The 26802-nt window shown below is 57.2% G+C and overlaps 1 protein-coding gene across 5 annotated transcripts; it reads right to left on the reverse strand.

Annotated features, from left to right (window-relative positions):
* Nucleotides 1–1607: 1607 nt before the first annotated feature.
* MLXIPL (MLX interacting protein like) lies at nt 1608–20135 on the reverse strand. Of its 5 annotated transcripts, none has more exons than XM_068967223.1 (17): nt 19837–20135; nt 16023–16129; nt 11640–11722; nt 11384–11473; nt 11033–11077; nt 10277–10478; nt 10076–10156; nt 7051–7220; nt 4973–5513; nt 4701–4768; nt 4475–4622; nt 4198–4310; nt 3975–4094; nt 3693–3820; nt 3486–3609; nt 2655–2784; nt 1608–2362 (listed from the first exon to the last, which is right to left on the reverse strand). In XM_068967223.1, the coding sequence occupies exons 1-17, from the start codon at nt 20133–20135 to the stop codon at nt 2244–2246; spliced, it is 2568 nt and encodes an 855-aa protein (XP_068823324.1). In that variant the 3' UTR covers nt 1608–2243. The 5 variants fall into 5 exon arrangements, with proteins under 5 accessions (XP_068823324.1, XP_068823325.1, XP_068823323.1 ...); XM_068967224.1 differs by having other exon boundaries at nt 3693–3763; nt 4475–4625; XM_068967222.1 differs by having other exon boundaries at nt 4475–4625.
* Between the last annotated feature and the right edge of the window lie 6667 nt (nt 20136–26802).

Consider the following 26802-nt stretch of genomic DNA (forward strand, 5'->3'; position numbering starts at 1 on the left):
GGGCTGAGGTAAGGGACTGGAGGTGGAACTGGGGGAAAAGGCTCCCACAGTAGGGCCTGGAAGTCACTGCCAGCGGGGAGGAAGGAGAGCCTGGATTTGCAGGAAAAGAGTGATTCATAAAGGAGGTCCAGGGGACTTCCCTGCTGGTCCTGGGGTTAAGAGTCTACACTCCCAATGCAGGGGGGCCCAAGTTCAGTCCTTGGTCAGGGAACTAGATCTCTCACATGCCGCAACTAAAGATTCCAAGTGTGGCAACTAAGACCCAGCAAAGCCAAATAAATTTTTTTTTAATTTTTTTTTTTTTTTTTTTTAAAGAAAGAGGTCCAAAGGCCCCGGGAGCACTGCAAAGTGGTTGTTGGATTTGGCAGTGAGGGAGCCAAGTGACCTTGGAAAGAGCAGAGTCAGGGCAGGGGTGAGGCTGGGGTGGAAGTGGGGAGGGAGGAGGAGCCCAAAGGCAGGGGCTGGAGGCAAGTGGGAGGGGAGGAGGGGGACAAGGCAGGTGTAGACTCTCTTAAGGGAAGGTGGCATCTAGAGGGGGACACAGGGTCAAGGGGATGTCTTCTGGGGACCTTTCTGGCAGGATGAGTGAAGAGCCAAGGCCACTGTCTGGTCCACAGTAGGCCCTCAGGAATTTTTTTTTTTTTTTTAATTTACTGGGCTGCACCGGGTCCTAGATGTGGCATGGAGGATCTTTTAGTTCTGGCATGTGGGATCCAGCTCCTTGACCAGGGATTGAACCCGGGGCCCCTGCACTGGGAGCATCCAGTCTTAGCCACTGGACCACTAGGCAAGTACCAAATACTTGTTAAATGGGTCGATGAAAGGAAATTCCCTGGTGGTCCAGGGGTTAGGACTCCATGCTTTCACTGCAGGGGGCGTGGCTTCAATCCCTGGTTGGGGGACTAAAAGACCACTCAAGGTACATGGTGTGGCTAAAAACCAAAAGAAAAGGATCAATGAAAGGCTCGAAGTATTGGGGCCATTTACCCCAGCTCCCCATCTGCAGCATCAGTTCCTGCTAAGACATCCAGACCCGGAGGCCACCCACCCTCTGCTTGCATTATCTCACATGGTGGGGTGGTCACGACCCCCAAGGCAGCTTTCTCCTCCTGGATGGTTCCAATGGACGGCCCTGTCGCTTCCACCCCGTGGTACTGGCCCTGGCCTCCTCCCACGTGGCAGGTGCCGAGCCTCTCTGAACCTGCCCGGGCCCTTCTGTCCATGGCATTTCCCTGGCAAGAATACTAGAGTGGGTTGCCGTGCCCTCGTCCAGGGGAATCTTCCTGACCCAGGAATCAAACCCGGGCTTCTGAAGCCACCTGCCTTGGCAGGAAGGTTCCTTACCACTAGTGCCACCCGGGAAGTGTCTCCCTGCTTCCACCCTTTACTCCCTGCAGCCTATTCTCAACTCTCCTCCAGAGGGATCCCGTTAAGGTCCCTCTGATCTTGTCCCACCCTTCAGTCAAAGCCCTCCAGGGGCTTCCAGCTCAGAGGACAAGCTAAGGTCCCCTCGTGGCCAGCAAGGCCCTCTACAAGGCCACAACCACTCTCCATCCCAGAACAAGACACGCTGACAGTCCCTGACAATTTCTGTTTTTATTGATCAAGAATTCTTTACAAAATACACACACACACGTATCCACACACACACACGTATCCACACACACACACACACACACACACACACACACACACACACCAGATACCTGCCCTGGTTTGGTCAACCCCTGCCCACTCTCTCCTGGGATCAGACCTTCTTGGCCTCATCCAGGGATGTCACCCTGTGGCCTCTTCCCCTACCAGCGGAGGAGCACAGAGAAGGAACCGCCTTTGTTTCCCTGCTTAGAAACACAGGCTGGGGCCCCACCTGTCGGGGGAGCAGGTGGGAGTGACAAGGAAGCATCACCCCCTTTCCTCTTTCAAATTCTCTGAGTTGCCAGGTTAGTCTCCCAAGTACCACAGCTGCTAAGGCCTTGGGATCCTCTTCCATTCAAAGCTTCCCCATCCCCATGTTGCAGACTGAAAAATGGAGGTCTAAAGAGGGAGGAAGAGCCCCCCTTACCCACCCCCGCCCAGATCACAGCATTAGTTGCTATAGTATAACAGGGACTGGAACACAGTTCTTCCCGGCTTCCGGGAGATGAGCAGGAACCCTGCTTGACAGCCAGGACTCCGGGCAGGAGGGGCGTGCCCAGGGAAAGTAGCCCCAGGGTAGCTGAGTGAGCAGCAGGGTCTGTCCAGCACTATAAAGATTTGCCAAGGGTGCCCTCTGTGACTGCCCGTGTGGCTTGCTCAGGTATACAGTCTGGATCCGTCAGGATGCTGGTGGAGGTACTCAGCTGTCGTAGGGAGTTCAGAACAGCTGGGAAAAAAGAGAGAGAGAGGGAGAGGGAGAGACACTTTCCGGGGTCAGGGGTCATCCTACACTTGGATGCTAAAGACAAAAGGATCAGGGGAGGAACTAGTTAGCAAGACTGTCAGTCAGCCCCTCCTAGGAGCTCTGTCTGCGGGTCTCCTAGTGGTCCACCCCGGAGCGTGGTGGGGGATGGACAAAAGTCTAGGCTATACTGAGGACAGGCTGGACTGGGGTCTGAGCAGGGTGGGCCCCCCGCCCCCGCTATGAGGCTTGGACACTCTGCTGGGCAGGCACGTACTTGGTCGGAGAGCAGGCAGGGAGCAATACTGGTCCAGCCAGGCCAGGGAGGTCTGGCGGAGGCTCTGCAGGCTTGCTGTAGACACCATCCCGTTGAAGGACTCAAACAGGGGCCGGATGAGAATGCTGAACTGGAGCCAGGTCAAGGAGCAGACCTGGCCTCTGGCTGGTACCCTCACCCACTTCACATGGAGCCCTGATCTCCAACCACTGTCCAGCCTTGAGCCCCAAGGACCCCTATTGTAGCCGCCCTCCCGTCTGCCGAGGTCCTCCCGCAGCTCTCTGGCTCTCAGCTCCCTCCGCCAGCTCCCCCGTGGCCTTCCTTGGGCTAGCCCCCATCCCTGGGCTTCCTGCTCTGGCTCAGTCAAGGGCTCGACCAGGTTAAGGGAGTGAGAGATTCGAAGTCTTCCCGACGGTCCACCCCAGTCATCTTACTCAGAGTTTGGGCCTTCCCTGGTGGCTCAGATGGTAAAGAATCTGCCTGCCATACAGGAGACCTGGGTTCAATCCCTGGGTGGGGAAGATCCCCTGGAGAAGGGAATGGCAACCCTCTCCAGTACTGGGTTCTCCCAAACTGCCCCTAGGACCTTCTGAGGGCAGGGCTGTGGTCCTCTCACCCAGTGACTCCCCTTCAGTTTCCCTCCACTCCCAGTCCATCACCAGGCGATGCTGCTGGCCAAGGTGCCAGGGGGCTGGCAGGAGGGGGTGGAATTGGAGCCTCTTCCTCCAGGAGCAGCCCTGAGACCCTGCCTGGCCTGGGGAGCAGGGACTGCATCAGGTACAGCTTGATCTGGCTGCAGCACATACCGAACTGCTGGCCCAGTGAGGATACTACCCAGAACTTCCAGTTGTGCAGCGTGCGGGTCCGGACATAGTCATCGAACATGTCTCGCATTTGGTCGAACCGCTGGTGTGTGATGGGCACCCCAGTAGCAGGCAGCTGCTGCTGGCACAGGCTGGGGGCGCGGGGTGGGTCAGGGCGGGAAGTCAGGCAGCAGGCCCCCTGCTGGCCCTGCACACCCTCCCCGCCCCCACCTACTTGATGGCGGCATTGAGCTCCTCGATCTGGTCCCGGAGCTGCTGGGCCTCCTCCTGCTTGGCCGCGCGCTCCTGCTGCAGCATGGCAATGTACTCGGCCGTCTTCTGTAGCGTGGTGGCCTTGCTCATCTACGGCAGCACCAACCAGGGCGGCCTTGGGTACTGGGCCCCGGGGTGAGGCACTGGGCAGGGTGGAGGCCAGTGGGTGTGTGGACTGCCTGGGGGTTTGGTCTTGGGTGGGTGGGAGGGGGTCCACGTGCAGCTGGGGGGCCTGGGCACTCACCTTGAGGTTGGGCTGGGTGCTGAGCGTGCTCACCAGCCCATGCAGCGTGTCAAAGCCCAGCTTGATGTTGAAGCGCCTCTTCTGCTCCGCAGAGATGTGTGTGATGCGCCGGTTTTCTGTCTGGCGGTTGGGGGAGAGGCAAGAGAGCCGGCGTGAGCCTGGGAGGGAGCGCAAGAGGGCCTGGGGTAGAGCAAATAGACCTTAGGGAGAGAACGGGTGCCACCTTGCTGTCTGGACGGCCCCGGCTCAGCATGGGTTGCGGGGGAGAGATATGGATGCTCAGGGCCCCTGGGCCCGGCAGCGAGGTCAGCTCCGCAGACAGCTGCCGCTCACCACCTGTGCCAGGGACAGATGGACTCACAGACAGACCCACACAGGGGAGAGAGTCCCGTGGCCCTGTCCCTCTCCTCCTGGCCCCAGACATCATCCCCACATCCCCCTTCCCCTCCTTCCACCCCGCAGACCGACCCCCCCCACCAGCTCCTTCAACCCCTCTTTACCGCCGGGTGCTGGGGGCGAGAGCCGCTCCACTTTGGGGACAATCAGGGGCCTGGGAGGGGCCGGGGTGGCCGGGCCCGGAGGCAGTCGGGGTGGTGTGGGGGCCGGGGTTGGGGGAAAGAAGGTGCAGGGGAACTCGGGGAGAGTGTCCTGCTGGGGTGGAGAAGGGCAGAGAGTCGGGGTGAAGGCCCGGGGTGCAGCCCCACCTCCCAGTGCCCGCTGTCTTACCGGTGACCCTGGGGGCCGAAGGAGAGCGCCGGACACAAGCGGTGGCTCCAGGGCTTGCTCAGGCTTGGCTGTGCACAGACAGCATGCTGGGGGCCCCATCCATCATCTCCCAGCCCCACCCCTCCCTTCCTAATAGCCCATACCCCTTCCGGGTTCAGGGTTAAGGACCCAGGACCTCCGGCTGAGCCAGCCTCTCACCCCCCACCTTCTAATCCTGCAGGCTTTCGGCGTCCACACTGGGTCCCCATCTCCCCGGCGGCGGCCCGACTCACCGGCTGTCAGCAGCTGCGTGAGGCAGGGGTTGTTGCTCCCGGCCGTGGCAGTGGGGTTGGCAGTGGCAGGGGCCATGGTGGGGGCGCCGGGCCTCCGCCCTCTGGGGGTCGGGGCAGGGGACTTGCCTCTGGGCCGCGTGCCTTGGGGTACCGGGAAGTGAGGCCCAAATGGGGCCTCCGAATAGCCGGAGGGTAGCAGGTCTATGGGGAAGGGGGCGGGGCCTGGGCCAGGCTGCCGGGTGGGTGGGAAGGCCGTGGGAGCAGACAGCGGGGACACTCCCGGGGCAGGAGGGACGGCAGGGAAAGCGAACCTGGGCGAGAAGAGGGGCTCTTCTTGCATTAGAGTAGGGGGCGGGGCCATGGGAGGGAAGGGGGGCGGGGGACAGGGCTCCAGGCCCAGCCCCTTGGCAGGGCTAGGGTACTGGAGGAGGGGTGGGGGTGCAGGCGTGGGTGGGAGCTTGGGCTTGGGGTCTCCAGGAAGGAGGAAATCAGAGTTCAGGTAGGTGCTGGAGTCCAGGGAGCCAGGGCAGCTGCTCCGAGCCTGGTTGGGGGACAAAAAGCGGGGGAGAGAGCTGGCCGCCTAGGGGCCTCCCAGGCAGCCTCCTGCCTGGCTGAGCTCTGGATTGGGCACTGTGGGAGCTGAATAGTCCTTGGCCTCAGACACACACATCAGGGACATTACAATCTAATGAGGGGAAACAGTGGGGCACATTTATACACAAATTTAAGCATGAGAAAAAGCATCAATCTTTCCGCCTGCTCATTCATTCACTAAGTTATTTATCAATCCATCCACTGACCCATCCATCCATCCGTCCATCCAACCTCCGTCCATCCACCTATTCATTCTCTCCCCTGTGAGCTAGCTCATCCACCTGTATTTCCACCAGTCCTCCAGGTACTAACCCATTCACCAATCCATCCAACCACCTAAACTTCCTTCACTCACCCACCAACCTTTCCATGGTCCCTCCATCTAGCCACCAGCTACATATCCATCCACCAGCCCATTTATTGATCCACCATGTACCACGTGGTTGTTGCTAAGTCGTGTCCGACTCCTTGCAACCCCCTGGACAGTAAACCCGCCAGGCTCCTCTGTCCATGGGATTCTCCAGGCAAGAATACTGGAGAGGGTGGCCATTCCCTGCTCCAGGGGATCTTCCCGACCCAGGTAATGAACCTGGGTCTCCTGCATTGCAGGTGGATTCTTTAACATCTGAACCGCTAGAGAAGCCCTTTATTGATCCACCAAACTACTTATTCATTTACGAATCCATCCACCAGCCCATCCACCCAACCAACCACTCACCTAGCTATATATACACCAACAATACAAGCATCTACCCCCATCTACAACCCAGCGATCTATTCTCCAACACACCCACCCATTCACACACTCATCCATTCACTGACTTGTTCAATCACTGGGCAACCATTTTTGCCTGCTGTGAATGTGCTTGAACGGTGCTCAGGATGGGAAGACGCAATGTGGCAAGTGTGAGGATGCGGTGCATGAGGCAGAGCCCTTCCAGCAAGGAGCTCATCAGCTAGTCCAGTAGACAGACCTCTCAAACAACGAACTAAGACAGTGCCAGAAAAGTCTGACGACGGAGGAAAAAGGCAGCTACCCTAGCTTTGGCCGGGGGGTGGGGGGTGGGGGGGTGCAGCATCGGATTTGGGCCTGGAGGTCCTGAGCCAAACTGACTAGAGTCAGCTTCCTAAAGGCACGTGCTCAGCTTTGGTCTCCATGTTTCCGTTCACGCTTCTCCTCACATCCAGCATGCCCTCTACCAGTTTCTTCTGCTCAAACCTGACTCATTCACAAAGCCCAGAACCACCCCCTCTTCCAGGAAGCCCTCCAACAAGCAGCCCAGCCCCGTGCTCCTCTGTCCTTAGCCTCCCCCCACCCTCAACAAACTTGTCAGCCCTGCTTCACGAGGGTCTTTCCTCCCCAGCTGAACTGTGCCCTCCATTCTCTCTTGATGGGCCAAGAGCATACCCAGGAAGTACCCCGAGGATCTCCTGGGCGTGGGGCAGGTGAGCTGGGCAGGGTGGGGCGGGGCGGGTGAGCTCACCTGCAGGCGGTTATGCCCTGAGAGGTGGGTCATGCCCGAGCAGGCAGGGGGCACCTCCGAGCCCAGGATCCCACTGCCGAGGACGGGATCAGCCATGGGCCCGAAGCTGTGGGGCTCTGGGAAGTTTGACGGCGTAGGCGTCTGTGGGGGGCGGTAGTTGGTGAAGAAATCTGGAATTCAGACGCACAGGGTGGCAGCCGTCAGAGCTAAGGCCGTGGCTGGAAGCAGCGGGCTGGCCTTGTCCCCAGGCTGGGTTGGCGGTGGGGTGGGGGCCGGCAAGACAGGGGGGCCTTCCAGGGGAGATTGTGAAACTGGGAGAGTTTCTGCCTCACTCAGGGGAAGCAGTGGCAGAGGCTTGAGTGGGATGGGCCTGAGTGGGAGACAGCCGGGGAAGGGCGTGGGGGTGTCGGCAGGACCCCAGGAAGCAGCCCTCCCACTGAGCCCCCAAACTGGCTCCTGAGGACCCCCTTCCACACCCCCAGACCTGGGAGCCCCAGGCCTTGTCTGCGCCTGTCGGGGACATAGAAAGTGTGTTGGGGGGGGAGGGGGTGACTACAGAGTGCCAGGGAGAGAGAGGGTGAGGTCCAACGGGAGGAGGGCTGCGATGGGGAAGGGCACCATCAGGGTGTCAGGAGGTCACGGAGTGAGTCGGGGGAGAAAGAGGTCAGAAGGGCAGTGGATCTGGGACGAGTTGGGTTTGTTGGAAGATCAGTGGGTAGGGCTACAAGGGTGGAGGCCAGGAGTCGGGGGTGAGAGGCCTAAGAGGGAGGGTCTGAGCAGGGTCAGAGGGTGGACTCAGAGTAGGGGCAGGGGTGAGGGGGCGCTAGAAGGCCTGAAAGAGCTGGCGGGTGGGGGGCAGCCAGATTGTTGGAGGTGGGGGTTGTGTAAGCCCCAGGCTATTCTGGTTTTGGGAAGCAGCTGTCCGCGGCCTAACCACATCCCGGGCCTGGTCGCCGCCTGCCCACCCGCTCCCTTCCGGGCACCTTTCTCTGACCCTGAGCAAGCCTTCTGTCTGCACCAGCTCCCAAGGCCTCCTGGTCTGGTCAGAGGCAACCTCACTGGCTCCAGCCACCCCGGCCAAGACAGCTGGTCAGGCTTTCTCCCAGGGGCCCCTTGAAGGAAACCCAGGAGTAGGATAAGCCAGCATCAAGCCGCAAGCCCAATGGGGTCTTATTTGTGCGTCTTACGGGACGGTGGGGCCCAGGTGTTGCTGGACGGCTGGTTCTGCATGTGTCTGTCTCACGTAGCATCTGCCTGTCTGCCTCCCGCTGTCTGTCGCTCTGTCTGAGCCTTTGTGTACCTGCCCTGGTGTGACTTGGCGTGTACACGTCTGCCCTGTGCTGTGTCTGTGTTTGGCTGTGTGTCTTTCTCAGCCACGAGGTCAGGATCCTCCAGCCTCCCTTCAGCAGAAAGACTAGGAGGTGGAGGGTGAACGCCCACAGACCCTGCACCCCCAGCCCCACGGGGACCACGGGCCTCATCCCATCGCCCCAGGATGCTCAGGGTCTCAGAGCAGCCCCCCTGACAGCTGCCGCCCACTCCCCAGAATCAGGCGGGGCGCACAGAGCAGCAAGTTCAGCCCGGCCCGAGTCACCAGGGTCCCTTGGCCATAGCCAGTCCCCACCCCACCTTGGTTGGCAGAAGTCACTTCCTAGCCCCAGCCACCCAGGGAACCCTCCCTGGCCTGTTCCTCTCCACTGACCTGCCATCCCCTTGCTGAGCACCCCACCCACCCACCCCCATGAAGCCCCTTCCCTCCAGAGAGTTATGGCTCCCTTCCTGGGTTTCCTCTCAAGTGAGGACCTCTTGGGGGACAGAGCGGCAGCTCTGAAGGCCCTGGTACTCCGGACGCTCCCTGTGTGACCCAGGCCCCCTATGGCAGGTCACCCCAGCTAGACCCCACTCCCGCAGCCACCCTGCACTTCCTAGCCCGATGCTCAGATTTTTGCCCAGAGCCCTGGGGTGGGGGCCGCTGGGCTCCTACCTGTGGCAGGGGTCTGTGGGCCCCGATGGGGCCGCTGCCCTCCCAGGCGGGTCTGCTCCCGGGGCACTGCCATCAACACGGCTACGGGCCCTGCAGTGCCCCCCTCACCCCACCCCCAGGCAGGGGTGGGGGTGGTTCCTCATTCCCTCGTCCCCGCCCCATGGGCCGCCACCTCTCAACTGACAGGCCCAGGACCCCGCCAGTCAGGAAAGAGTGGAGGGGTCACCAAAACCAAGCCTTTATGCCAGGAACCCCTTTTGTGTCCCCAAGGCCTCGGCTGAGACAGGTTGGGCCCTGGAGTCCCCTAAGCGTGTGACCATCGGGAGCAGTCTCCAAGGCCGACAGCGGAGTGAAGAAAGCAAAGTGGGAAGAAAGCTGCCGTGGAGACCAAGAGACATTTGTCCACGTGTGCTGTACAGACGGGATGTCTCTGGAGGGAAACGAGACACCAGTGCCTGGTGGCCCTGGGGCTCAGGAGAGGGAGGTAGGGCAAAGGGCTACTTTAAAGAATGCTTTATAAGATAAGATTCCTGGGATTAAAAAAAAAAAATTACGTAGGAGGAGAGAAGTGGGTGAGTTCTAGATGAAAGAAGAATGGCCACGAGTTGATAAATGTTGATGTTGGTGAGGGTTCCATGGGGATTCTCTCTCCCTACCTGTGTGGGTGCTTGAAATGTTCTTTAATAAATAGTTCTTAAAAATGAGTTATATAAATACGAATAAACAGGCTCAAACAAAGGAGAGGGATCAGAGCCCTTCTCTCCTCTGAGAGAGTCCATGCTTTCCTGTGAACTCCCCAGAGCTGGTGGCTTCAATGGACCTGATCCCCTGTCCCCTGCCAGGTACCCTGATCTCACTGGAGGCTACTCCGGCTGTATCCCAAGGCCCAGACACAAAAGGAGACCAGGAAGATCCCTCAGAAATCACCCGGATCATCTACCCTTCCAGAGGGGCCTGGGACCAGCCTGACGTCTCAGTCATACTGGGGCCTTCCTACCACTGACCTGTGGCCACCCACCCAGGGGGCAGGGCCTGGCCCACCTGAGATCTCCATGAAGTCATCCAGGCTGGGCTGCAGCGGCGTCAGGTCTGGCTGGATCATGTCAGCATTGCCCACGTAGGCTGGAAGGGGGCAGGGGTGATGTCAGGAGCGTCGGGCAGGGTGGAGGTGCCCATGCCTGGCCATCTGCCCCTGGCTGCCCGGATCCCTTCAGGCCTCCCTTCCCTGGTGCAGGCCCTCACCGTCCTCGGGGGGCAGCTGCAGGGGTGTGGGGGTGGGCTGCGTCATGGTGAAGAGCGTGTCAGAGATGTCGGACAGAAAGCAATTGAGATCCAGAAGCTGGTGCCCACCGGGCTCCTCCTCCGGGCCCCCCAGCAGCACGGGTACCACGCTGGTAAAGAGCTGCTCGCACCATCGCTCCGGTGGCTGCCACCCCCCTTCCGCCTGGGGAGACAGAGCCGTCAGCAGCCCCAGGAGACCCCACCACCACCACCCCATTCCTTCCAGGCCTGGAGACCCAGGGCGCTCCCGCTGGCCCTGGCTCTTTCTGGTCGCCCCCTGCCTGGGGGGAGGGGGTGATCAGCCATCGAGACGGTCAGCTCTCCTATCCTCTCTCAGGTGGACTCAAGTTTGCTGCCCTGAAAGGCTAGGGTCACCGCACGGCCTCTGACAACTCTCCCCAGGAGATAGACTGAGACGGGCTTGCCGAAGAGCTAAGGGTCCCCTCCTGTCTCCTGCACTTTTGCCTACCTGGGCCCAGTTCTTAGAGCCCTCTGTTCTCCCATGCCTCCCCACCACTTTGCTTAGTCAACCAGAAGTCTTGGGGTCTTTCCACTACTGCGCTCCAAGGCTGCCCCTCCCATGGGAAGAAGAGGTCAATTCACCAACCACAGGACAGCCGCGACGCCCACTCCCCTGCCCTCCCTCCCGCATCCCACCGCCACTGCCTAGCCCACCCAGAGGCGACCGTCCATCCTCTGGGTCCAGGGAGCACCCACCTGCTTTGGGGCCAGGAGATCCCCTTCCCGACTGGACTTGCGGAGCTGCGGGAACACACAGAGGGGGACACTGGACCCCCTGCCCCCATCCATCCCTTCCCGCCAAGGCCTCCCCTACTCGCGGGCTCCCCGCCAGATCCACCGGATCCCTCGCGGCCCCTCAGGAGCTCTTCGGCGGTAAGGAGGCTGCGAGGAGGTTCTGGGGCCACGCGGTGGCGCTGTCGGCCTGGGTCTTAGTGGAGGGCCGGCGGCGGGTGGGGGTGCAGGGTGTGTGGGACGAGGGCGTTCCCCCAGGGCTCTCGCAAGCGACGCGGTGGCAAGGGGAAGGGTCCTCCCCCCGCGCCCACTGACCCGCTTCTTGTAGTAGATGCGCCACTTGTGGTACTCGCGCATCACCACCTCGATGCGCCGCTTCCAGTAATTTCCCTCCAAGACGACGGCCTGGGGAGGGCCAGGAAAGGGCCTCAGCGCGAGGGCAGCACTGACCCCACCCTCACCCCAGTCTCCCTCTGGCCCAGTCCCCTCCCGCTCAGCACGAGGAGTGGGGGGCAGGAGGGGGCCCGGTTTGGCGGGGCGGCAGTTGATTGGTCCAGTTGGTCTCGGCTACCTGCGGTTTCCGGTGCTCATCAGCCTCAGGCCCCTGCAGGGGGGTCACGAAGCCACACACGGGGCTCTTCCTCCGCTCCACATCTGAGAGAAGGGGGCCAGGTCAGGGGTGCCCAGCTCCCTCATCTGCCACACTGTGAAATCCTGCCAGGCCTTCCATGCTCAGATTAAGTGCCACCTCCTTCAGGAAGCCTTCTGGGCTGCTCTGGCCTTCCCAGATCTCCTTTTTATGAGACCCTGTGACACAAACCTCCCACGCGCCATCTGCTCCTTTGGGAGCTTAGGAGGTGTGCAGGCAATGCTTGCTGAGTGGGAACTGTGGGGCCACAGGGAGTGAACTGTCCAGAGAAGGTCTTGGTCTGGCTGGCTGGCTAAAGGTCCAGAGCCCCGGTCCCTGCCTCAGGGTCCCCATTTCCATCTCAGAGAACCATCCCTGCTCCGCTTCAGGCCACCTGCCTGAGCCCTTTCTCCGCCTCCTCCTCTCCCATCCCTGTCTCCAGCCTTGATCTCTCCCCAGGCTCCTTTTTGGCCATTAAACAAGGGCCAGGCTCTCCTTTACCTCTCAAACCTTCCCTTTGGCTTGCCTCCCAAGCTCTGGAAGAGCTGTCGCTCGCCACCTCCACTTCCACACCTCCCAGTGGCATGGTCACACCTATACCCCAGCATCTGTTCCCACACTCACCCCGCTGACCCAGCTCCTAAACTCAAGGCTCTGGCCCTCCCCAGCCCCATGCTCCTTGACTTTGGCTTCAGGGCAACCCCCTCCTCCTCCCTAGGCCCCAGGAGACTTCCCTCTGTTCTCCTGTCTCCCTGACCACTTTTCCCTGGCCCTGCTGCCAGCCCACCACCCCCCGCCAGCACCCCCCCCCCCCCACCCCCCCCCGCCGCCAATCTCTGTCATCCTGCTCCTTTGCAGCTTCAGACTCATTTTCCAGCTGCCTGGGGGAACCTCCACTAGGCTGTCTCAAAACATCCCTCTCAGATGTTTGGGGACTTCCCTGCCAAGCCAGAGCCTCCTCTGGACTGCCCACCTGGCCTCCCAGTGCCCCAACCTCCCATCACCTCCCAGCATCCCCATGTAATCCATGGACTGACCCTCTCAACCTCAAGGATGTGTGACATTTGTTCCACCATCCCCTCCCCTCCATATGCTCACTCTCAGCCCCTGGTCTGGTGTCATTTCTCACCTAGACCTTCCTGACTCCAGCCTCACCCTCTCCAGCTCACCTTCCTCTGTGGCCAGGTCAGTTCTTCCTACACCACTGGCAGTACTGGCCTAAAACCCTCCATGTTTCCCTGAACCTCCTAGGTAAAGTCCACGCTCCCTAGCCTGACTTCCAAGCCCCTGTGACTGGCCCTGCTGCTTCTCCTGCCTTTCCGTCTCCTTCATAGGCCCCACCTGGAAGCCAGACACCCACCCCACCCCCTGCCCCAGCAGCCCTCTGGTTTTATTCTATGCGGAATGCCTTTCCCTTCCCTCCTTCGCTTCATCTACCCACATCTATGCCCCCATCAGGATAGCTCAGGACACCCTCTCTTCTGGGAAGCCTTTCCTCGTCTGAAACAACCCCTCGGTCCCGCCTGCCTCACCCTCTGCCCTGCCTCGGCCATCTCTCTGCACGCTGGCCTCTCTGCTGGGACTGAAAGCAGGGGCAGTGCCCTTTAGCCCCAAATCCTTGCATCTGGCACAGAACTTGGCACACAGCAGGCCTTTAGAACCCTGGAACCCGCCCCCCACCCTGCCTCCCCACCCCACAATGAAGTGACTTTTCCTGGCAATCTTGCCAAAGAGGACTTCCAGGGTGTCCGTGGGGCCCATCCTGCTTCAAACCACAGCCAGCTTCCTCTGACACAGAGGAGGGGGCACCACCTGACCGTGGAATTTCTTGGGACCTTCAGCATCATTTACAAAGTTCTGTCCTAAAGGACATTCTCCAAGACTATCCCTGTGTGAGTCGGGATGGGAGTTGTCCCAGTTGCTAAGCACGGCTTGGACAGAAAGCAAAGGGAGGGCCCTCGGTTGTGTGAACTCCCGGGGATGAGAGCAAGGAGGATCTCAGGGTCTCTGCTCCTGGCTTCATCGTTGAGGATATGAGCCAGGAAAGATCGGACTTGTCCAGGGTCCACAGAGAGTCAGTGCTGAGCAGGCCTGGTCAGGCTCTGCCCTCCCCAACCCGGTGACCCTGTGCTCTGGATGGAAGGGCAGGGATCATGTGACTTCCTAGGGCTGAAGCATGCTTTACTTAACAATGGTAAATTCATCAGTTCATGTGGCCTCCTAGCCCCTTGCACCTGTGCTGGGACAGGGGACCCATGGAGGATCAGGGATGAACCTCCCAGCTTATGGGGAGAGACAAGGAAAGCACACACACCACAAAAGCTAAAGCAGGGTAGCAGGTCTGCCCAGAAGAGGCCCTGGGAGCTCAGAGGTAATACGACGATTTGGTGGTGTGGAAAAAGAAGGGAGCTTGGAGGCCCGGAGCCTGCCCCAAAGAGGCAAGTGTGAAGGGGAGGAGGCAGGCAGCCCCCCAGCAAACCGGCTCCTCCGCGTTTCCTGAAGCCCACTTTCAAACTTTCTGGGCTCAGGAAGGAGGAGTCCTGATACTGGGTTTCAGGCCTGCTGTGTGCTGTTGTTATTATCACAATAATAGTAATCAATCCCAGCATTCTCCTAAAGGGAGCCCTTGTGTGTGTCAGGCCCTGTGAGGTGACATGGATCATCTGTCTTGCTGAAAACCCACAGCAAGCCTGAGCAAGAAGGTGTTTATGATTCCCACTTTACAGATGAACAAGCTCCAGCTGGGGGAGGCGAGGGCCTTGCCTAAGTTCCCAGAGCTAGGACGTGTGAGAACTTGACTTAACTGCCCTGTCTGACTCAGAACTCGGGGTCCTTCCATCAGCTTGTGCTATAGTCTGGGTGAGGGCCCCTGGCTGGCGTCAGAAATTCCTTCTGCAGAGAGAGAAGGGTTTGCGTCCCATCCTGCTTTGGGAAAGCCTAGAGGGGGGAACCTCAGGGTGGCATGGGATGGTGAGGGAAGTTAGAGACTCCTTCTCCCCCTAGCCCACCAGCTTCCTGGTTTGGCCAGGGCCTGTCCTGAGCGTTCTCACTGGAAGCCAGTCAGCTGGAAGCAGTGGAAGGGGTGTTGGGCTGAGCTGGAGAGCCCTGAACTCACAGCCAGACATAGCTCTGCTCCTTTTATGCTCCGTCACCCCGAACACGTCAGTATTCATGCCTGGAGAATCCCCATGGATGGAGGAGCCTGGCGGGCTACAGTCCATGGGGTGGCACAGAGTCGGACACAACTGAGCAACTAAGCACACACACCCTGGACAAGTCACTCTCCTTCTGGGCCTCACCTGCTCATCCATAAAATGGGGGTAATAATAACTTGTCTCCCCAGGTTGCTTGGAAGCCTTAAGTAAGATGATTTATGAACCTGCCAGGCACATAAGGCAAATAGAAACCAAAAAAAACAAAAAAAACCCCACTCCTTTTCTCTGCTTGAATGGAACCCAGTGGGGCCAGTACAGAGAATACCTGGGTGGGCCCTTGTGGGCTGTGTGTTCCCAGCTCAGCATAGCCTTCGATCCTGCAGGAGGACCTTACTGAGCTGGACAAGGTCCAGCAAGGATCGACCCGCCTCTCAGCCTCTGCTGCCCTGCCATCGGGGATGGATGGGTTTTGCATCCCCAAATGAATGACCGTGACCTCCTCAAGGGTACATCAGATTCAACCATCGTTTATTAAGCGCCAGCTTTGTGCCAGGCCTGTTCATACCTGTGATCCCCATGCCAGCCATGAAAGTTAGGACTCTTGGCCTCCTTTTATAGATGAGGAAATGGGTTCAGAGAGGTCAGACAACTTACCTGCAGTCACACAGCCAGCAAGGGCCAGAGACAGGGTGGGAAGCCAGCCCTGGGTGACTCTGAAACCAGAGTCCCTTCCACTCGACCATGTGGCCTCTCTGGGCTCCCTCCCCTCAAATCTCGATGGCAGAGGGGGCACCAAGGACCTCACGGGATAGCTGGTGGAGACCCACCAGGATCTGAGTTTCCCCTTTGTGACTGGCCCAGATAGTGCTGAATGCCTCTTTCTACCCTGGCATTTGAGGCGCCTGACTACACTAATGGGGTGCAGAATGGGCTTTCAACTGTTCCACTCTTAGGACTTCTAAGGGGTGACTCCTGCTGTGCCCAGCTTTACAGTGGAGAGCACCTTCGGGACGGACATGTGGCCCACGACCCTCTGGGTTTAGAAGCTGTCGAGGGGTACTGATGCTGGGGACCCCGGTCTCCCCTGAGGTGCTCTGCCAGAGCCGGTGTTGAGGGTGCCCAGGGCAGCCCCCGTGTCAGCCCTCCTGCAGGGCCCGTGGTGCCCACTCACACTGGATGTACCAGGCCCTCCAGATGGCGTTGTTGAGGCGGATCTTGTCCCGGCACAGCAGCTTGAGGCCTTTGAAATTCTTCCACTTGGGAGAAACCAGCTTGCCACTGTCAGAGGGAGAGGGCTGGGTCAGGGTGCAGGTGAGGAAAGTTAAAGGGGGGGTGGCGGGCTCCACTCTCTTCCTGGGCCCTGGGGCACTCATCTATGGCGGGCCATTTGAGGGGCCACCCCCACATCCTGCCCCTCACTCTTACCTGCCTGAAATGACTACCTTTAAAATATTCTCCCAGGCCCCACTCCAGGCCTCTGTGTTCCTCTGGCGAGACCTGCTGAGACCTGTTTCTGAGCTCAGTCCTTGGCATGACAATGTCTGTCCATTTCTTACTGAAGAAAACTGAGGGTCCGGAAGTAAAGGGGATGTGCCCAAGGACACACGGTGGAATCTCACTCAGGCCCTGTGTTTTTTTTTTCTCCATCCATCTCACTGGACCCCTGAGCCCCCAGGGGGTAGGTCGGGTTTGTCTGAGTACAGAGGGAACGGGTTCACCAGAGGCAACCTCCAAGCAGCCAGCCGCTGCCTTTTCACTGCCTGTCTGGTGTCTGCCTGGCCCAAAACCCCAGCATGGCAATCTGGACTGAGCTGGAAGGTACACTGTTTCCCAGAGTGTGCGCAACACGACCGCCACCAGGGCCCAAAGGAAGGCAGCTAGGACGGTGAAGTGATGGTCAGGGGCTGAGACCCTGACCCAGGTAGTCAATCAAATCCACACGATGGACTGGGCTCCGCCAGGTGAGGGGCTTGACTCTCAGGGTCCTGATGGACACAGGCCAAGTCTGCCAACCCCAAGGAGCTGGCCTAGGAGGTCAAGACCCTGCTGGTCTCTCCCTCTTTCCTTTGCCCTCCTTCCGCATGGCTCACCAGCTAGGGTAATATACGAGTCCCCTCTGGCCCGCCTTCTCTTGCTCACAGGGAAGGCTGAGGCCCCAAGGCTTAGTCTTCCAGAAGACCGGGCCTGCCTCTCTGGGGGCCTCTCTGGCAGGCTGGCTCCTACAGCCCCTTGAGTACCTGAGTCACTGGGTCCCCTCTGCTCTCTGGTCTCCCAGATCCTGTGTTTGCTTTGGGGTGGAGTGAGGGGACTACTACCCCAGGGCACAACAGGCCTCATTACCCAAATAGGGTACATGGCCCAAGCACCCAGCCCTCTGGCTGCCCCCCCCGGATCCCTCCTAAGTTAGGTAAACACCATCTGTCCAGTAGGGAGACAGACAGAGGGGGCACTCTGATACCTCCCGGGCCAGCTTATTTTGTGGCACCTGGGGTGGGGGGGTATTCCTGAGTTTGTGGTCCCAGCCTGTATCCCAGCAACCTCCCAGCCCACTCTGATCCCCCAGTGCCCGCCCCCATCCCCCACCTGCCTCCCTCCCTCTGCCACTTCCCCACTGAGGTTGTAAAGTCTGTGGCCAGGCAGGGCTCGGGGAGGTGAGACAGTGACATCCAAGCCCAGGAGGAAAGGATTTGGCTGGGAGGGGAGGAGAGGGGCCCAGCCTGGAGCAAAAAGCCTGTGGCCAGAGTTCAAAGGATTTTTATGACCAATAGAAATTCTGGGAATTTAGGGAATGAGAAGACGAAAATGCAGAACTCCCCCCCTTCACCCCACATATCTACCTTGCAGAAATTCCTTTAGAGTTTTCCCTGATAGCATCCTGCTTGTTCTTACTCATCCCTGAGGCCATTCTTTCCTTAGCCAGCCAGCTCTGACCATGAACAGGTATTTTCTCAGAACTTTCAGAACTTGCCTCCCTGAGACTTCCACCCACAGAACCGTGGAACACGGGGCTCCTGCCCATGCGATCAGTCTTCTCTCTGCCCACACGGCCTTGCTGAGGGTGAGAACTGACCAGATGTCCGCAGGCTGTCCCTCTGGGTCAAACTGACCAGTTCCACCCAGCACCCCTGGACCCCCCTGCCTTGCTGTTCCTCCCCATCTACTTTCTCTCTTGGGACACCCCAGCTTCGTCACTGCTCTCCCCTCCAAGGAACCCCTATAATTAAGTCTTTACGGGCTAAAAACACTGTCCGAGCCTGACTCTCAGTTTTTCCCTCTGCCAAATGGGAGAACTCAAGAGTCCTCTGGTACCAAGCCACTCCCATCCCTACCCCTTAGGCCCCCACTCAGGGCCTGCCACAGAGATGGCATATTCTTGGTGTTTAGGGAGAAAGCCCAAATCTCTCTACCCCAGCTTCCCCTAACTGGGGTCACAACAGTGTCGTCAGCCTCCTAGTGGGGGTGGTTCTGGGAGTGGGCTCTGTCCCCTGCCTGGCCTTTTCCCCTGAATCTCCCCTTTGGGTCACCCATGGTCTGGGATGGGGGGTGGGCCTGAGCCAGCCCAGGCAGAGCAGTATGTGGTATAAAGCAAGAAGCGTAAGTTGGGAATGGGTAGGAAAAGGGGACCCTGGAGGACCCTGGGAGCAGGTGCTCCCCCTGGCCGAACCCCACATTCGGTGTCCTGTGACCTTAGATGCCCTGTCCCCTGAAGTCCCGTGATGTCCAAGGAGGGGAGGGAGGAATGGGATGGGAATTTGAACTTTCCACACAGGTCTGGCTCTCTGGGCGATCAGATTGCAACATGACCTGGGCCCGGGGCCAGAGCGTGTGGGCCAAGGTTACAAAGCGTCCAGCCAATGGGGTCCAGGCTGGGCGCCACAGCAGGGGGTGGGCAACACTCCCCCGCAATCCCCACCCCTGCTCCCCGGGTCCCAGTCATTGCCGGTCTCTAGCCAGCGGTTCTCAGAAGAGGAGGAGGCACCGCAGAGGAAGAGGAATATTTGCACAGAGGAAAGATCAAGGCCGGCCGATCCCCCTTTCTCTTCTACGGGTTTTCGGTTGATAATTTATCCTGGTCCCTCCGCTCCGGGGAACTTTGCTCCGGGGCACCGAGCCAGGACCCTGGTTCGCGCCCTCCCCTGGGACACAGGCGTGGAGCTGGAGCTGGGGCCGGGGCGCGGCCGGTGTGCTCTGCGACGCCCCGAGCAGGGGTCCCAGGCAATATTACGAGAAGAACCTCGCACGGCGACTCGGGGAGGCGATCCCAGGCAACGGGTTCCCCGGGACCAGCCCTGCGCAGCCTGTATCACCCCATTCCGGACCCCGCTGGGAAACTGCGAGGGAGCGCCTCCTGGGTCCTCCCCAGGCACTCTCTTCCCGCCACCCTCGACCCAGCAGGTTAAGAACAGGTTAATTGTGCCGCAATCGAGTGGTGCAGGGTGGACTAGAGACTGGGTTTCAGTCGACGTTGGCTATGAACTGGGACAACCAAGGCGCGAGGAGTATCGCGCGGGTGCAAGAAGAGTCGGCCTGGGCAGGGGTTTCCGTACTGGGAGCAGAAGGCTGCAGGTGGTCAGGTGGAGTGACCCCCGGGGTGAACAGTGCGGATGTTAGGACCGCCTAGGGTCCTGGAAGTGCGAGGGATGCCCTGTTGGCATTCTTTGGGGGCGGAAGGGTCAGGACTCGGGCAGAGAGGCCGGAGGGGGGGGCCTCCGGAGGTCGAGGGGGAGGGCAGGAGGTCCCTGCCCTACGAAGAGAGTCTTGGTGGAGAGAAATGGGAACCCGGGAGGGATGCAAGTCGGGGGGCTAAGTGGAAAGGGCGGGATCAGAGACACTCCGGGGTGGAGGAGAAGAGGGGATCCAGGATGTGGCCCGAGTCTCTGAGAACAGCCGGGACCAAGGCTTGGGGCCGAGTGGGTTGGCCGGGAGCCCCAGAGCAAGGTCCCGCCATGGAGGGCCGAGGCTGTCAGCCCCGGAGCCGCCCTCACCTGTAGGCCAGGCTCATGCACTCGAACAGGCGGGTGAGTGTGGGGTCGATGCTGCGCGGCCCGAAGTCGGCGTGTCCCAGGGACCCTTCCTGGTCGCGCCGCCGGGTCAGCGAGTCGCTGTGCGGCGACGACACCATGAAGTGACCGCTGTGGATGACCTGCGAGCGAAGCAGCCCGCCCGCGCTGCGCCGGGTATTCGGGTCCTCCGAGTCTGTGTCTGAGTCTGAATCCGGGCTGGGGACGACCCGCGGGCCCTGCAAGCCCGCGACCAGACCCGCCAGCGCCCCGGCCATGGTCATCGCCGCCGCCGCCTCGCCTGGGCTCGGGGCAGCTGCAGGCGCAACCCGTGTGGCCAGACCGGCTCATTAGCATATCCCCTCCCACCGCTTGTTAGCATAGCCCCTCCCTCCCGCCGCGATAGGCCGCTGGAGGGGGCGGGGCCTCGGGGCGCGCGGGAGCAGACGGGGCGGGCTTATATTACAGTCATAAGCCAGGCGTGAGAACGCCGGGTCAGAGCTCCCGCAGGTCTAGAGTTTGGTCAACAGGGGGTCTCTTATCTCCTCTCCCGTCTTTCCTTATGCTATGACCACCTGGAGTCCTGGTGGAACCGCCCCTACGTCACCAAAAGGGCTCTCAAGAAGAGTCGTTCACGCCTGAGCCAGAAAGTCGTCGGTGCCAGGGATCCCTGCTCCCCGGGTCGCCCTCCCGTGAGTTCTCTCATCTAACTCAACCCCTGCCCTCTCTGACCTCCCGGCTCATATTCACTCCCTCTCCGTGCTTCACACAGCTGAAAGCACCAAGTGTTGCGTGGTCTGACCCATAGGAAGGTCCGGATACCTCCAGTTATCATTGTAACCATCACTGCACCTGCCCACAGGTCCTGGGGGGTTTACCTGAGTGTGAACCCTGCCTGGACACGCGGGGTCCGTACCAGTGGTGAAGGGGAAAGGAGAGCCGTGGTCACCCTCCCCTGAACACTCTCTAGGCAGCCCATCACTCTGGGCCCCCTCCTCCCACCGACCCTGTGGTCCAGCTTGTGTTCTCATTTCTAAAGGCCCTGTTCTCACCCAGAAGAGACAAACTAGGCCGTTTGGTCTGAGGCATTTCACACCTGTCACCTCACTGGCGCCTTTAACAACCTTTAGGGTGGGTTCTTATCCCACATCAGAGGGGGCGCCAGAATCCACAGGCATGGAAACAAGCCTGGAAGAATTCCAGGCTTCCCACCCAGAGCCATCTCTGATGGTGGTGGTGGCGGGGCAGTCGGTGAGGGCTGGAGGCAAAGGTTAACCTCCCTTGACTTTGTGGAGGGTGTGGTCTATGTTAAGTCACAGGCAGACCAAGGGAGGACATGGTCAGCTGGGGGCTGAAGGCTTGGACAAGGCACCCCACACACTTTCTTCCAGCCCATGGCAGGGTCACACAGCTCCCAGAAGCAAATGGCAGTGCCCTGAGGGCCACTGGGACCGCTTCAGGTGCTGAAATGGTTACCCAGGCTGGTCACAGGCCAGCCCTTCCACCCACCACGTCCCCTGGACATGTTCCCTCTGTCCCTGCCAAACAGTCACCACATGTTCCCAGGAGCCCCAGCGACCCTGCACCACTTCCTCCCTGCTGCTCTCTGCAAGGGGTGGATTCTCCCTGCCCACCTCTCCCAAATTCTGGGGAGGTGGGTCCTCATGTGCCCACCTCAGCCTGCCCTCCTCTGGAGAGAAGGCTATCTCTAAATGGTCCTTTTGGAATCCTTGGCTCAGTGAATTATCCCTCATGTGCCTGTCTGACTTCTCCTCTGGCCTCCGGGCCCTGAGGCAAAACTGTGTCCTGGAGTATCTGAGCCCCCACACTGGGCACCCAGGGACTTGGGGGACACACTGTGGGGATAGAGGTGGGAAGCAGGGCCTCCTCTCCCTTGGAGCCTCCTTGCTTCAGGTGGTGATTTAGTCGCTCAGTCGTGTCCAACTCTTTGTGATGCTATGGACTGTACCCCAACAGGCTCCTCTGTCCATGTGATTCTCCAGGCAAGAATACTGGAGTGGGTTGCCATTTCCTTCTCCAGGGGATCTTCCTGACCCAGGGATCAAACCTGGGTCTCCTGTATTGCAGGCAGATTCTTTACTAACTGAGCTAAAACAGACATCTGAATTGATCCTTCTCTGCCACTAATTCCATGAATGACCCTGGGCAAGTCTGTGTCTTATGGAGAATCTGTCTGTAAAATGTGCTCAGTGTATTGCTCATTCACTTCAATCGTGTCTGACTCCTTGCGACCCCATTGACTATAGCCCGCCAGGCTCCTCAGTCCATGGGATTCTCCAGGCAAGACAACTGCAACTCACTCGGGGATCTAGTGAGGAGGGGATCTTCCCAACCCAGAGATTGAACTTGGGTCTCCTATGTCTCCTGCATTGCAGGATAGCAGGGACTTAGAACCAAGAGTGTTTCAAGTTGTAGGACCCTAAGACAGGAGATTCCCTGGAGAGGGGAAAGGCTACCCACTCCAGTATTCTGGCCCGAAGAATCCATGGACTGTATAGTCCATGGGGTTGCAGAGCTGGATACGACTGAGTGACTTTCACTTTCTTTACTCATTGAGCCACCTGGAATGGGAAAGTTGAATTCAGTGATGTCTTAGGGTCCTGCAACTTGAACCACTCTTGGTTCTAAGTCCCTGCTATCACCATTCCAGCTCACACTCCTATGCTCCTCCAACCTCCTGTCCCAGGAGAAAATCTAAGAGTAGTGTTCTGTGCTCAAAAGACTTTCCCCTGGGGGCTTCCCTGGTGGTCCAGTAGTTAAGACTCCATGCTGCCACTGCAGTTCAATCCCTGGTCTGGAAACTAAGATTCTGCATGCTACACAGCATAGCCCAAAAAAGAAACTTTCCTCTGAGCTAGTCTTCACTAGGGTGGGTTATCTCCCTTACTTCATGCCTCTCTTTTTGCCCAGACATCAGTTGGCTCTCCACAGGCATCTGTACCCCATCTCTGTACTCTTGAGGCCTGAACACTGAAAATATAATCCCTCTGCACATAATTCAAAACAAAGCAACACTGCAGGAAATAAAAGGAGGTCCACAATAAACGAGACCCTACTTTATAGCATGGAGAGCTATATTCATTATCTTGTAATAACCTGTATCAGAAAAGAATCTGGAAAAGAATATATATGTGTATGTATGTGTATATTTTATTGTTATTTAGTCGCTGAGTCCTGTCCGACTCTTTTGCAACCCCATGGACTGTAGCCCACTAGGCTTCTCTCCGTAGGATCTCCCATGCAGAATACTGGAGTGGGTTGCCATTTCCTTCTCTAGGAGATCTTCCCAACCCAGGGATCGAACCCAAATCTCTTGCACTGGCAGGGAGATTCTTTACTGCTAAGCCACTTCCGAAGCCCATATGTGTGTGTGTAACTCAATCACTTTGCTGTACACCTAACAATCTAATACAACACTGCAAATCAACTATGCTTCAATTAAAAAAAAAATAAAACAAATTGACTCCCAAAATACAAAAGTTACCCAAATGAATTTTGGGAAAAAATTTTAAAATTCATTTATTTGAGTTAAAAAAATGAAGTCCACAAATTCTGACTTCTCCCATGATGACATTTCAATTTTTAAAAATGTGTGTATCAATTAATAAAACTTAAAAAGTGTTCTAATGCCTTAACTTTGCTGAGGCCTTGGATATATGCTTCATTCACCTTGTCTAGTCTCCTCCAACCTATCTGTTGACCGTTTAAAAGGAGTTTATTTTTTTGGCTGTGCCACGTGGCTTGTGGGATCTTAGTTCCAGACCAGGGACTGAACCCGCACCCTCGGCAGTGAAAGCTCGGAGTACTAACTACCGGACTGCCAGGGAAGTCCCTGCGTCCAACACTTTTGAAACATCATCTCTAACCTACTGAAGTTAGGGGTCACTACCATCATTTTACAGTTGAAGAGACAGGCTTGGAGAGGGGAAGCAGTCGTTCAAGGTCCCCAGTGGAGAGAAGGCAGAGCCAGATCTGACTCAGAAGCCCAGGTCCCTTCACCTGTGAGGCTGCCGCCCAAAGCTCACCTCTCCTAGAAGTGCCGCTCTGGCCTCTTCCCCAAGATACCACAACTCTTGTTCAGCTGCGACTGCAATTTCATTCGGCCCTGGGTTCACATGCACACGCCTCTCTTCCCCACTAGATGGCAGCATCTCTGAAAGCAAGAATCGCATCTCACTCTCCAGGGACCAAATTCTTCAGTGCAAATGTGGAAATGGGTATTTGCTGAATGAATGAGTTTATATCTATTTAGACTGAGTGTGCTCTCCCTATCTATCCATCCATCCATCTACATCCACACACATAGATAATATTTATTAAGTGCACATTATGAGCCTGTCCCAGTGCTAAGTATTTTGCTGAGTTAAAAAACAAGGCAAAGATCTGGCACTTTTATTTATTTATTTTTAGCCACACCGCGAGGTGGGATTTTAGTTCCCTGACCAGGGATCAAACCCATACCCCCCGCATTGGAAGGATGCAATGTTAACCACTGGACCAGCAGGGAAGTCCCTGGGACTTTTAATATCTATAGGGTAGGAAAATGGAAAATGACTACTGCGGGTACAGGGTTTCGCTTTAGGGTGTTGAAAATATCCCAGAATTAGATAGTGGTGATGTTTGCACAACTTTATAAATATAGTAAGAGCCGGTGAAAAAGGGTACATGCATGAGTGCTAAGTCTCTTCAGTCGTGTCCCACTCTTAGTGACCCCATGGGCCGTGGCCTGCCAGGCTCCTCTGTCAATGGGATACTCTAGGCAAGAACACTGGAGTGGGTTGCTGTGCCCTCTTCCAGGAGGAGATCTTCCTGACTCAAGGACTGAACCCAAGTCTCACGTCGTCCGCACTGGCACCGCCGGTCACGGCATGACCTGCATCACCAGCTGACTCCTGTGCTGGTCACTGCACGGCCACTAGCACCACCTGGGAAGCCCCAGTAAGTGTATTCTATTTCAGTAAAAAAAAAAAAAAATAGGTACTTTAATATATTTAACTTATATTTAAATATATTTAATATATTATTTAACTGACTGGTAATCTGCTCCACTGTGTGTGTATGTGAGGGTGTTTGTATTTTCATTGCCATTTTACAGAAGGGGAAACTCAGGCTCTGGAAAGGGAAGTGATTCAGAGCCTGTTACGAGAATTAACCATAAATAGCTAATGTTTGTGGAGCCTAAACTGCTTGGTCTAGGGTATCTTTCTGACAGTCCCATGACTTTCAACTCATTTTGTAGGCAAGAAAAACAGGCTTTGCTGAAGGTCAAGAGTAAAAAGAATGGGATTCAATCCCAGGCAATCTGATGGGGGAAGCCTGACTCCCACATACCCAGTTTCTCAAATTAAAAGGACTAACAGGGACTAACTGGACTAACTGGTGGTCTACGCTCCCAATGCAAGGGGCCCAGGTCCGGTCCCTGGTCAGGGAACTAGATCCCACGTGCGGTAACTAAGAGTTTGCATGCTGCAGCTGAAAGATCTCACATGCTGAAATGAAGATTGAAGATCCCACATGCTGCAACTAAGACCCAGTGCAGACAAATAAATAATTTAAAAAAAGAAAAGACAAGCAATTGTTTGTGAGGATGCAGTGTGTGCAGAACCTCCTCCACCGCCACCACCGCTGTGACTTGGCACAATCGTTTTGGAAAACTATTAGTCAGTATCCACCAGAGCTGAACATCCGTGTACCTTATGACCCAGCAGTTCCACAGATATGTGCACATATGTGCACCAAAAGACATGTACAAGACTATTCAGAACAGCATTAGCCTTATTAGCTCAGTACTGGAAACAATGCAAATGTTTATCAACGGGCGAATGAATAAATATATCTCAGCGCAGACACACAACAGAGTCTTAACACAGCAAAGAGATGAACACTCTACTACCAAATGCAACCATATGGATGAATCTCACTGACAACATGCTGAGCAAAAGCAGCCTGACGTGGAAGTGTGGATGCTGTAAGGCTTCGTTTACATAAGGCTCCAAAACAGGCTGGTCTTCCCAGGTGGCACTAGTGGTAAAGAACCCGCCTGCCAATGCAGGAGACGTAAGAGATGCAGGTTTCCTGGGTCAGGAAGATCTGAAGGAGGACATGGCAACCCACCCCAGTATTCTTGCCTGGAGAATCCCTGTGGACAGAGGGGCCTGGCGGGCTACAGTCCATAGGGTCACAGAGTCAGACACAACTGACTCAGCAGACTTAGTATGCACTTACTAAAAGAGGCTAATCCCTGGTGTTAGGCTGTGTTTTAGCCTTGGGGTCACTAGAGGGGATCAAGAAGAGGCCACTGACATTTTGTCTCTTTATCTGGGCTCAAGAAACACGTGCATGTTCCTTGTGAGTATTCACTGAACTGGACACTTATGAACAGTTTTTATATGGATGTTAGACTTATAAGTTTTTGAAAAGAGAGACTAAAGGACTTACCCGGAGGTCTAGTAGTTAGGACTCCATGCTCCCAATACAGGGGGCCCGGGTTTGATCCCTGGTCAGGGAACTAGATCCTGCATGATGCAACTAGGATCCCAGTGCGGCCACATAAATTTTAAAAAGAGAAGAGAGAGCTTAAGTTTGCAGGTGCAGCCTCACGGAAGCCTGCCTTGCCTGGGAATGGACTGGGCATCTAGGTAGCGGTAGGAGGAGAAATCACTGAGTGATTTGAGAGAATAGAGGATGGATAGGTAGGTTAGAGAAAGAGGAGTCTTAGCTGGGTCTCTAACCAGTGGCAAGTTGGAAAGTCATTTCCCCTATCTGGGTCTCAGTTTCTGTATCTGAAAAATGGATGAACAAGTCACGAAGGGAAAATGGATAAATATGACTATATCAAAGTGAGGAAGTTGGACTGAATGATATTTCATATCAGAAGCACTCAATCGTTCTATCAAAAAATATGAGTCTCAGACTTCCCTGGTGGTCCAG

The sequence above is a fragment of the Capricornis sumatraensis genome, chromosome 3 (genome assembly GCF_032405125.1).
Source record: "Capricornis sumatraensis isolate serow.1 chromosome 3, serow.2, whole genome shotgun sequence".
NCBI classification, from domain to species: Eukaryota; Metazoa; Chordata; class Mammalia; order Artiodactyla; family Bovidae; genus Capricornis; species Capricornis sumatraensis.

Excerpts from the sequence above, each read along its gene's own strand:
- MLXIPL (XM_068967221.1), bottom strand. The coding sequence starts at position 20,135 with ATGACCATGGCCGGGGCGCTGGCGGGTCTGGTCGCGGGCTTGCAGGGC. Across the intron at positions 5,514-7,050 it reads CAGGGCATAACCGCCTGCAG|GCTCGGAGCAGCTGCCCTGG; the intron begins GTGAGCTCACCC and ends TCCCCCAACCAG. Across the intron at positions 3,610-3,692 it reads GAGCTCAATGCCGCCATCAA|CCTGTGCCAGCAGCAGCTGC; the intron begins GTAGGTGGGGGC and ends CCGCGCCCCCAG.